At 42.2% G+C, this 12,765-nt stretch overlaps 1 protein-coding gene across 5 annotated transcripts in view; it reads right to left on the reverse strand.

The window, feature by feature from the left end:
- CSMD1 (CUB and Sushi multiple domains 1) overlaps positions 1-12,765 on the reverse strand; it is a 2,022,178-nt gene that overhangs the window by 545,495 nt on the left and 1,463,918 nt on the right. For all 5 annotated transcript variants that reach the window (XM_045451804.1, XM_045451793.1, XM_045451792.1 and 2 more), the window contains one exon: positions 8,171-8,292. In XM_045451804.1, coding sequence (XP_045307760.1) covers positions 8,171-8,292 — 122 coding nt within the window. The remainder of the gene's footprint in view (positions 1-8,170; positions 8,293-12,765) is intronic.

The following is a 12,765-nucleotide window of genomic DNA, read 5'->3' on the forward strand; positions in this document are numbered from 1 at the left end:
AAAATTAAAAAAAAAATGGTAAATTACATATATATATGTAATTACATATACAAATTACATTAGGATGGAAATATATATATATATATATATATATAGATAAATATAGATATATATAGATATATATCCTGCATCCATTATAAATGAATTATATATGGATATAATTATATATTTGCATTATATGTGTGTATATACATATATATGTACATATATATACACATATATACATATATATACACATATATACATATATATACACATATATACATATATATATGCAGTGCATTATAAAGTAACAATGATCTGTAAAATTTTGGCATATCTAAAATTAGAAGATGTCATTAAGAAGAAAAAGGAGGAAGGAGGAGGAAGGAAATAAAGGAAAACTATGTTCTTGCATATGTGTTTGTGATTAGAGACATAGAGATAAAAGTCTTACAAAAAGTATGCACCGATAGTTAGCACTGCTCATCTTTGGGACTGAAATACTTAGTTCCTTTGGTTTTTGCTTTCTAGTTATCTGTGTCATTTGATTTTGCAAAACAGCGATCATGTATTTGTTTTATTACATGCACATTTATATGCATATTTAGTTTTTAGAAAAGATATTTCCCATTTATTGTGGAAGATAAATTAGGACGGTGGAGAACAGAATACGACAAACAGCTGAGCTATCTCACAGCAATACATGGTGCACACTGACAGAAGTGGCTGACCTAGAAGAGTCACTAGTGGAAAAGGGAAAAGGGAGAGTGTATCCAGAAGGTCTTGGCGTGAAGGAAAGATGCTCAACTAGAGGTGACAGAGGAGGAAATGAGTCTAGGATAAAGGTTGTTTTCTGGATTGCATGACCAGATGAACTCAGAGAAAGGCTCTAGGAGGGGCAACAGACTGCTGAGCAAGAGAGAACGAATCTTCTTTGTATCTCTCTACGCGAAATGCTATTAGGATGCCCCAGAAATGCCCTGGGCTTTCTGGACTTGCAGTACTATGTTCAGGTAAGGTGATTACATGACTGATCACTCTCATCAGAGAAGAGAGTCCTCCAAGCAATGGAATGCAAAGAAACTCCACATACGGAGAAGAGACTAGGAGGCGATCCTATAATTGTAGCAATAACATCAATAACTTAGAGGTATTCCCATATATTCGCATTCATCTGACAAATGGAGAAATACCATTAGTTTGTCTACATAGTATTATCAGTATTCAGATTATGCGGCAAATGAGGCAAATGACAGAGAGACTTTATGTCTTTTTGAAACCACACAGCTAGGAAACAGGCAAAGGCTGGAACCTGGGGCTTTAAGTAACATACCTGGTTCTCCTTACACCTTTCCACTGCCCTATATGACCCCACAATCATGTGTGTGGGGAGAGACCATGCCCAAATTTTAAACATCTCTTCAAGTGATTGGGAGAAGGAAAGGAAGTAAAGAGAAGCCAGAGAAAAAGAGAAATGAGCTGGAAGGATGGTAGCAACAATTAACTAGACAGTTCTATTAGTTCTGAGTGTTCTCATGACAACAGCAACTTTCTCGCAAGGTGCACTTTGATGGAAATCAGTGTGCCATCATGGGTCCCGCATCCCTGCAAGGAACTGCTTGCTGTGTGCCTCCTTTATGTGACTTCACCTAGTTCATGGGTGGTTTCCCTCTCTCTTCCTTCTGCAGTGGCACCTCCATGCCAGCAGAGATTGTAGCTGCTCTGTTGACCACTCTTTACCAATTATCAAGAGTGTGTGGCTCAAAAATACACTGAATGGGTAAGTTTTGTATTGCTTTCCCTACTTGTGTAATTATTAATGTGTTTAAATAAGAAAAGCACTGAAAAGAAGAAAAATGCAAAAGGAAATGTGTTTTAATGCAGGAAATAAGTACTTAAAACATATTAAAGGGCAAAAGGTGACGAAAAACAGTGACTACTTCTAAGACACATAAACCTAAGTGGGAGAAAAAACTATTTATTTCTGCCTCTTTTTACAATCACACACACATGCGTGCACCCATACTACTCATAGAAAACAAAGCAGAAACAAACAAAAAAAACTTTTCCACCTTTCTGTCATGAGGATGAAGATTCATCCTTTCTAGATTCTGGACATACAATTATTAAAGTCTCCTCCACTAAAGCCACTTTTATTTAAAAAAAAAATCAGTAAATCTGTGCACTTTTCTCACAGTAGTGTTACTTGGATATTTTGTTCTTCTCCATTTCTATAAATAATCACTATCCCAGCCTAGACCATCATCACTCACACCAAGTAAAATGTTGTGGATCATCTGTCTACACCACTGCAGTGTTTTTTGTTTGTTTTTGCTTTGTTTTACTTTCTAACTTTTTAATGTGGTCTGCATACTACTAACAGGTCAGTCTTTCTAAAAATGCTGTCTCTAAAAAAATGCTGTCTCCATCATGTGTGTATATGTATTTATACACGTGTGTGTGTGTGTGTGTGTGTGTGTGTGTAATTCATTTTTGACTTAAAATGCAAGCAAATCAAAAGCATGGACCCCGTCTTCTATTTTATTTTGGAGAACTCAGAAGAGATGACAAAAATAACTAAATTCGGTTAACAAGGCAGTAGTTGGAGTGTGGCGGAAAAACCTGTTAGCGGCAATCGTGGAAGGCAGGCTCCCGTGTGGCAGGACAGAAAGGATGCCAGGAACGGCGCCTACAGAGACTCGAGAAGGAAAGAGCCAAACTCTGTTCCTAAACAGGATACGCTTATTAAGCAGTGCTGATGGGGACAGTGCTGGCGATAAAAGGGCTGCCTCAGAGAGATGAACATATTGGAGAGGGGACAAGGAGGGAACGACGAATCCGTACCAAGATTAATGACGATAGCCAGCAAGAACTAAGGGGGCACCTCGTGTGCCACGAAGGGAAGCTGGCACGGCACGTGACTTTCTCCACAGGAGCTCAGTGACACAGAAGACAACGGAATGGAGCCATTAAATAGAACCCATCATGGCTCTGGGCTGGGAAGGCGTCTGTGACAGAACCGACGGGGACGCTTGGCACAGTATTACAGCGGATAATCATGTGTCTCATGGTCTCTCCACCAGTCTGGGAATCCCCGATGGGTCAATACAATCTATGGAACTGGATCCATTCAAACTCCATTTCAAAACACCACAAACTGTTACGTGAAATATTTCGTTCTACCTTAACTTTGAAATAATTTGAATGAAAATGAATGCCCTTTCTACGTCTGTATGAATTTATTTCACATTATGTAAAAAAAACCTGAGTAATAAAAGTTAATGCTCCCTCCCCGAAAAGAAGTCTAACACACAGTTGTACTTTCTTACAAGCAATAAGTTTAAAACAAGACTTCTTATTTTTTCTTTAGATAGTACGAGTTGTGCATTTAATAGAAGGTGTGATATAAATGTGTAAATCGCTGTATCTAATTACCTAGTCCCTAAATTCCTCTCAAATTCATCTCCTCTTCTCCAATCCTGACACCACTGTCCCGATGGAGGCTCATATGATCTTTCACAATTGTACCAAAACCCTGATGTCTTCTGCTTCCAATCGTGAGTCCTTCAACTGTGCCCACCTGACTCTTGACAGAGTGACCTGAGACATACACATGGCAATGCCATTCTTTTCCTCTGTTTCTTGACACCCACTGTCATTAGCACAAAACTTAAACCCTTTACCTGTCCTTCAGGGTCTGATTCACAGCTCTTTAAATGTAGTCATTAATAATAGCAATGGAGAAGAAGAAAAGGAGGATGAGGAGGAAGGCAGGGAGGAGGGAGGAGGTCGAGGAGGGAGAGGAGGAAGGAGAGGAGGAGGGGAGGGGGAGGAGGAGGGGGAGTAGGGGGAGTAGGGGGAGGAGTGGGAGGAGGGGGGAGGGGGAGGGGGAGGAGGGGGAGGAGGGGGAGGAGGGGGAGGAGGGGGAGGGGGAGGAGGGGGAGGAGGGGGAGGAGGGGGAGGAGGGGGAGGGGGAGGAGGGGGAGGAGGGGGAGGAGGGGGAGGGGGAGGAGGGGGGAGGAGGGGGGAGGAGGGGGAGGGAGGAAGGGGAGGAGAAAGGACAGGGAAGGAGGAGGGGAGGGGAGGCAAGGAGCACTGGGCAGACAGTGTTCTAGGTGCTTCACACTGATGCCATGTTCCGTACAAGGGTATTCACATGTTGGCACCCAGATCTCAGACTGTCAGCTTCTGGAACTCTTTGTTTCTAAGCTACCCCATCTGCGGTATTTTGTCTTAGAAGCCTGAACAGACAAAGTTCAAATGCTTACAATCACTGAAATCCTCAAGGAGTTTAACAGTAACAAAATACTTTCCAAGGAGATCAACTTAAAATCAGGTACTGAAATTATGTCGCCATGAAGCGCATTTGAGATATAAATCTGTGTATGTAAGTACACGTATACATATGCATACACAGACATATGCCGCCTGTGTCCGTGCAAAGCTTCCAGGGAAAGCTGTCTGCCCTTCACCTTCCCAATGGAAACCACAGGGATGAACTTTTGAGGGCATTTGCTGGTAATTCTGTTATCTATAACTCATCAACCATATATGACTTTCTCAAGAATTTGGTCACACAACTTGTCACAAGTTTTATCTGAGAAAGCTGAGTTGTTGAATGCATATACAAGGATCTATGTTAAATAAGTATCTCCTTATTGAATTAATTTTTATTGGATTTTTACTAGATTAGTATGGCGGGAGCAGTTGTACTTGGCTGTTCAGAAATCTGCTTCTCCGCTAAACTGAATCTTGAGGAAAATTTCTTTTTAATTTCTACCTAGAACACATTACATAACAGGGTCTCCTAAAATATATATATATATGTATATATATATATATATATACATATATATATATGTATTAAACTGTTTTATAATTATTAGTTATAGTTAATATTATTTAATATATAGTGGGTAATATGTTAATATGTTATATATTCAATAATAACGTACACCACCTTAATATAATTTAGAAAATTATATATTTTTTTTAAATTTTTTAAAGTGTTTATTTATTTTTGATAGAGAGAGTGTGAGCAGGGGAGGGGTAGAGAGAGAGGGGAAGGGAGAGAGAGAATCCCAGGCAGGTTCCACACCATCAGAGCAAAGCCCGACATGGGGCTTGAACTCAAGAACCATGAGATCATGACCTAAAGTTGGATGCTGAATGGACTGAGTCACCCAGGTGTCCATATGGGTGTGTGTGTGTGTGTGTGTATGTGTGTGTGTGTTCATAAATATGTTTCTCGTATTCTTTTTAAGATGACATTACACAATATGACAAATTATAATATTCATTGCTACTAGCCACTGAGCTTCCTGTGATAATTATCTTGTATAAGCAATTTTATGTTAATGCCTCACATAAATTGACACATGTCACTTGGTTATATAACAGTGAGAGCAAATATAAGACCAGGAAAGACTAAATCATTAAGAGGAGATTAATGTTTCAACAACAGAGGAGTTTATCAACGAATCTCTAAGTGACATTAGAAACTGATTTTTGTTTTCTATTCCACCTTATTTCTCAAAGGTTTGCAAGTCACGTCAAATGTACAGATTGAGTACACGAACACTTCTTATCTAGAACTCTCTCTAATGCTTCTAGCAAGAGTCTGTCTGGGAATCTTTATATAACCATTCTCCTCTCTTATGCTCAATATGTAATATACCTTCGTCACCATGTGCTTAATCGGGAAACCCCCTTACTTGGAATGTCTCCCAAGGAGTCAAATTAAGCCTAATTATACTTAATGGCAATGACTGCTTCTTAATTTGGATGGCAATTCTGCTTAATTGCGATGCCTTCAGGTGTCTAAGTGGTGCTCTAGCAAGAGTATTGGTGTGCACGAGGGCATCAACCTGGAATGTCCTGTTTCTTCTCTGAACATTTCACCAAAATAAACAAAGAAAGGCAAAGAATTTACTGAAGCGATGTAACACAAGATTCCCGAAATGTAATTTAACTGTTGACTGTTTACAGTCAACCAAATTTATACAAGATCATTGGAAAAATCTATGTGAATGCACATAAAGATGAGTTGGGAAAGCAAAACCCCTAAAATGAGGGAACTATGTAAATTCAAATGGCATATGTCCGTTATTTCATTTATCATTTTGCAGTTTGGCCATGTTGAAACATCCTCAAAGAACACACCTCATGCATTTCACCAAACGTGAGCCTGCCGGAGTCTGGCAAAACAGGAAAATAACGGGATCTGAAGTGCCAGAAACAAAATATGAACCTGATGAGAACCCAAATCTCTTTCTTCAACACTTTGCTCGTGTACATGTGGTAGACAAAACTGGTTTCCCATAATCCTCAGCCCTGCCTTCTGCCTTCCAGATGGTTCTTTCCTCAGGCTCCCTGGGAGCTGGAAGATGGGCATTCGACTCAGGTGAACCTGAAGGGAAATCCACTAGGGACATTCTAGAAAATCCCTTCCATGTTTTAGAAAGACATGGCTCATTTCTTCAGCGAACATGATTACGCCATCTTGTGACCTGAGGCGGGGCAGGCATCATTACTGCCCTGGATGGTGGAGCAGAAAAGAGGGGAGACACATAAATCCTCAACGATGTTCCTGAGCTCCTGAATTAAACCTGGACTCTCACTGGCTCTCCCCTTTTGTTAGGTGAAATAATGTTTCTTAAACACTTTTTCTCATACCTACAGCCCCAATCATCCTATTGACACACTGAATAACCTATTATTTCGTTTCCTCGTGGCACCCCTCACAGTGATAATGGAACACGTAGCTGCAGAAATAAATGAGTCTTCTAACAAAGAGAGCTAATGAAGTGCCCTCACAGTGCAGTAAGACACATGTTCTCCTCCTTCCGTAGGAGCAAAATAGCCGGGAAACCTTTAACAAGTAGTTTACATACCCCAGATCGCGGTTTCTTGTCTGTGGGGTGAAGGGTACAGACAATAGGAAGTCTAAGCTTCCTTCTAGATAGAGATTTCAGTTATTCTAGTATGTGAGGGAAAGAAAGAAACTCAGATATATAGGTGCACCTGTAGTATAAAAAATATTCATGATTATTTATATGCAATCTGGAACTAAATGAATTTTGGAATACCGTACGGGCGTTACTCAGATTTACTGAAGATTCACCTTGCAGCCACTGCCTGACCTATCACCACAGCAGGGCTCTCCTGCTCCTTCCATACAAAGGACTTCCACACTTTTCAGCTCTTCGCCTGACACTCAGAACTGCAAAACTCCTCTCACTCCTTACAGCGGAGGCCCAGTCCCCCTCCCACTGACACCAGAGAAAAATACGCCATCAGCATGACTCTGTCTCTATTGCCTTCTCCACATGACATCATGCATATCCCAGATCTCGGCAGCAGAAAACGCACTTGTGAATTCCACATTTGCTGCTATCAGTCATATCTGCTTGAATGAAATACAGCAGGCACCTCGCTCTCATTATGCCCAAAACCAAACTCATTATCTCTTCCCATAAGAAAAAAAAAAAAAAAAAACTGGTTCCTGAGGCCCTTTCCCTGATTCAAGGTGGGGAGAATTTATATATTTATATTATTCCAAACTGAAGCAATCTGGAGAATAAAAGGTCGTTATTAAAATGGTGCAGGAACCGCAGACGTAGGGTAGGTGCCCCTGGTGGGGCGGGGGGTGCCGGAAGGGGGGGCTGGACCACACCCTCATTCTGGTAAGGGCTTCCCCATGCCCCCCTAAAGCCATTCTTGATTCCAGCATATTCCATTACATTCAGAGGGACTGTACTGTATCCTTGAGAGTTGCTAAGAGAATAGGTCTTAAAAGTTCTCACCACTAGAAAATAAATTGGTAACTATGTGAGATGATGAATGTTAACTGTTTTGCCAAATATACATATATAAAATGATTATATTATACACCCTAATGTTATATGTCAATTATACCTCAACAAAACTGGGGCGGGGGGTGGAGAACATAGACCAACCTTCAAAACCAGGAGGAGGCAACCAAATGAGGAAAACTCCCCTTCTATTTGAGCCCTAGACTTTTTCCCACTAGCTGTGGATATATGTACTCAGGAGGCAACACGAGCCTTTCTATTCAAATAGCAAAGTGCAAGGGCGCCCCACATTCACAGGGCCGTGGATCTTGAACACTGTCCGAGTCAGAGCACTGACAGCACCGACGACGCCGAGGGGACGGGGGAGGCCTTACCTTGTCCGGGTCAGTTGTGGTAATGACCCACACACAGTGAGCGTTGTCTTCATACTGAACCGGGTAATTAGGGGAGGTGATGATGCCGCTGGGTCCACGCAGATTTGATCCACATGTTCTAGCTAGAAATACATAGACATGGTGTTACTTTCTTCAGCATTTTATGTGTGTGGTGAAGACAAACTAGGCACATGAAACATCAGATTGGTTATTCACTGATGATGATAAAAAGCGGTTCAAGAACTCAAGTGGGCAAATGCAGTGTGCTCAGCCACGGGGACCCTTGTCTGACTTCGGCAACGTCCAACCCGAGCTCTTTATTAAATTTTCCAAGGCGTTACCACTCACGAGTTACAAGAGTGACCTTGTCGCTGATATCGCCACGGATGATGCCAAACCAGATCAAGTCAGCCCACCCAAATCCCAGTCTGACTCAGACACAGTCGTACATACCTCTGGCTGCACACAGACGCAGTAAGACAGAGGGGAAAGTGCGGTGCAGGGGGGCTCCAGAGACCCTCCCTGCCGCCCCCACCACACCCCGCACGGTATGACAACTTCGTCCTTTCCACTCTAAATGTGGATGATACCACCGGTCATCTCCAAAGTCTCTTCCAAGCTTTAGACTCGACTCGACAATCAACTATACAAATTTCCTTACAGCACAGGGCAAGCAGGAGATTAAAATGTAGTTGACAATTTAAAGAAAGAAAATAGAAATGGTGGCTCTAGAAGGGGAAAGAAACGACCTTACGTTGAAAGACCCACCCAGCAAACTACAGAAATGACACAACCTAACAGGTATTACTGAGGTTTTAATAGAAAAAACTATTTCAGGGGTGGCCTGGATGGACTCAGTTAGTGAGGCGTCTGACTCCTGATTTTGGCTCAGGTCATGATCTCACAGTTTGTGAGTTTGAGCCCTGCATTGGGCTGACAGCATGGAGCCTGCTTGGGATTCTCTCTCTCCCCCTCTTCCGTGTTCTCCTTCTCCCTCTGTCTCTACCCCAGTCCTACTCATGTTCATTCTGTCTCTCAAAATAAATAAACGTTAAAAATTTTAAAAATATATCTATTTCAACTGACTTCCATTTTAAGAAAGGAGTTTAAAAAAAAATTGGCACATAATTTTTAGAAATCAAATGTGGGCTTGAAATGCAATCCAGTCTTAACATAATAATATAAACTGGGCAGGGCGGGGGGGGGGGGTGCGTCGCCTGAGTGGCTCAGTCGGTTGAGCGTCCAAATTCGGCTCAGGTCATGATCTCACATGAGTCTGAGTCCCACATCAGGCTCACTGGTACCAGCTCTAAGCCCACCTCAGATCCTCTGTTCCTCTCTCTCTTTGCCTCTACCCCCATCATCTCTTAAAAAGAAGTAAACATTAAAAAAGTAATTTAAACTGGGTTTGCAAAAAAGAGCAGAGAAACTAATTTCACAAGAAATAATGTAAGAGAAGCGCGAGTTCATTTTCCTAAGGTTTCATATCACAGAAACCAATTAAACTGTCACCCAATAAAAGATTAATCCTAATCGTGACCCGTCTTGCCTTTGTTCTTTTTCTTGGCTGAGCACCCACTCCAGATCTAGCATTATTCTGGGAGACACAGTCACAGAATTAACCGGGCAGGATTCTGACTTCCAAGGGCCATCTTACAGTGGACAAGTCAGGGGAAACCATGCAACTGAGCTGTTCCTAACTGCCCCCAGGAATATATACTCCTTGTCCATTTATATGGACGTAACAATAACAAAATTCATACCTATTCCCAATAATAGTTCTTTATTGTAATGATTCGTTTACAGATCTATCTGTCCTACAAGGCCGTGAATTTCTTGACCTTGGGAGGGCATCCTTCCCTTATCTTCAGCACCACAGCCAGTGTCTATAGTTGCTGACATATAAAATTGTGGTGAGAGTAGACAACTCTTCAGTCGTTCAATACTTACTATGAAAATAATTAGCTAAGAATTAATCTACTATACGGTGATTAACAAAAACACAGGGAAATCAATGTTTAAAATATTGGCATTAATTAAAATATTGGGCAAGATTTCTTAAAAAAAGATCCATAAAAGATGATCTGGTTTTCAAAATCCAGTAGGTCCTCCAATGGAGAGCTAACTGCACACAAACACACCCACCTCTATACACAACAGAATCTATTTTTAGGAACATGTTCTCAGAAAGGACCGTGAGCTTCAGATGCGAAAGTTTCCTAAAGCACCCTGTTAGCAGTGTTCATGAGAAAATCTTAGAAGAAAAGTTATCATCAATACATTTCGATTTACAATGCCTTTGGGTTACAGGCTCGTTCTTTGTTAAATTTCACACTGAAAAGCTGCTATGAGCATAACGTCACATTGCACGATAAATATTTTTTTTACTTACTTTTGAATTAATATTGCCAAAGTGCCATTCTAAGTATATCAAACTTCAAAAAAACATCAGAAGAGTGAGGGAGTGCAGTCGGGGACTAATTGCTACATTCCCACCGACAATTTGCGCCCATCCAGTCATTAGCCCCAGCTGTCACTCTACTGGAAAGTTCACCAAATCTGACATTCCATCAACGGCCTTATGTCCCACATGTCTGCTTTGAAGCTTGACCCTTAACTTGACTTATTCAAATTGCCTAGCAGCTCTCCGTGCAATTCATCTTACCCGTTGCTGGGGGAAAGAGGACTTTTAGTGATTATATATTTTAGTGAGATAACTATTAGCAAAATATTTATAGGAAAGCAGTACATTTCTCACATTTTCATGCCTATTTAGGACTGTGTTTCACATAGAGTGAGTTATGAATCCAGTCTCTTCGGAGATCTTTTTTCATCAGAAATTGTCAAATTAATTCACAAAATAATTTTTTTTCTTTTTGTCGTAGAAATATATCTCTATTTTTGCAATACATTTTTCTAATCCATTACTTTTGACTATTTTTTTACCCATTCTTTCAATCAAGCCATTAACAGAATCAGCAGAAAAGAAATATGTGGACGACTCGGGACAGGGATTTTTCTCTGTTTTAGCCACTATATTCCTTTAATCATTAGAACAATGCCTAGCATTTGATAATTCCCCCCCCCCGAATACTTGTTGTAGTTTTTAAACAAGTGTAATGACCTTAAATAATATGATCTAGTTATAATTATTTAATTATAATCCTCTCCTTTGGAAGCTGTTAGAAACTTTAGTCGGGACCTCAGTCTTCGCTCTTCTAACTCTGCCCGTCCTCATCACCAGCTTCTTCACCAAGCGACGATACCACCAGCTTCACACCAATAGGGAGTCACTGGGCGCTGCTTTCCGTATCGACCTTCTTCTACAAATCCCAGGTAATCCCAGACTTTCTACTGGCAACCACTCGAAGTTCAACCGTTTACGTGCAGAATCTTCACAGAATGATACTAATGTGTTCTGAGCTGCCATGATTTCTGGGTCTTACTATCCAGGCGCTTGTGGTGTTTGCCGTGCGGGCTGGATGTGATCTTCTGAATCTCCCGCAGGCAGAGTTCGTCACCTGGGGCATTCTTTCCATTCTGTGGTTCTGGGGCAGGCTTATAGGAAACGGCCAGATCCCTAGATTTTGAGTTTGTTTGTTTGTTCGTTTACTTATTTTGAGAGAGAGAGAGCAAGCGAGCAGGGGAGGGGCAGACAGAGAGAGAGAATCCCAAACAGGCTCTGAGCTGTCAGCACAGAGCCCGACGCAGGGCCTGAACTCACCAACCGTGAGATCATGACCCGAGCCGAAACCGAGAGTCAGAGCCCCCCAGGAGCACCTAAAACCCTGAATTTTAGAGCAAAGCCTCCCCGCCAGCCGTGTCACATTCCGCGTCTTCCTCCTCGTCAGCCTTAAGCACCTGAACGCGACTTTCCTTCACATCCGCCGCATCTCTAATTTCTGTTAGAAACCTAATCTTGGGGAAGAACGAGAAGAGCTAAGGAACACAGGGCAGCCCGAGGGACGAGAGAGGGACCAGGACTAAGAGCTCCACTGACATGCGTCTGACGGTTGAGCATCATTCGGCACAGAGCCACGAGGACAGTCAGTCAGTGCGTGTCTGGCCCTGGCCACCCACCTGAGGTCAGGTTGGGCAAGAACACGCGGGAGGGGCCAGCCTGCGGGGCAGGAAGGGAGAACGGGAGCCGAGGGAGCTGGCAGTGCACACAGAGCCTTCGAGAGGAACGGGTTGGCGGCACTGTGTCTGCAAAGTGCACCTGTGCTGCTTTTCCGGCAGCTTCTGTGCTATGACTGAATAGGAACTCAACCACTGCTGTGGAGATTCATAAAGCCATGCTATTATCTGACACGGAAGGCTGGAGCCCTGAAGGTCTGTCGCCTTGCCTGTCTCTTTCCACCCCGGACTCTTTGCTAGTTCCTCACTGCACCCCACGCATGGGCCGCGGACCTTCTCGGACAAGCACAAACCTGCTAGCTTAGCAAACCTGATCTAATTATGAGTAAGCAATTGCACAGTGTCCTTGGGGGGGGGGGAGGAGGTCTTCCTCCAACAGCTGCTTCTGTACCGAACAGGCATTCAATTAGTCAACAAAGTATTTAATTGGCCAACGTAATTAAGTAATGACACTACAG

The sequence above is a fragment of the Leopardus geoffroyi genome, chromosome B1 (assembly GCF_018350155.1).
Source record: "Leopardus geoffroyi isolate Oge1 chromosome B1, O.geoffroyi_Oge1_pat1.0, whole genome shotgun sequence".
NCBI classification, from domain to species: domain Eukaryota; kingdom Metazoa; phylum Chordata; class Mammalia; order Carnivora; family Felidae; genus Leopardus; species Leopardus geoffroyi.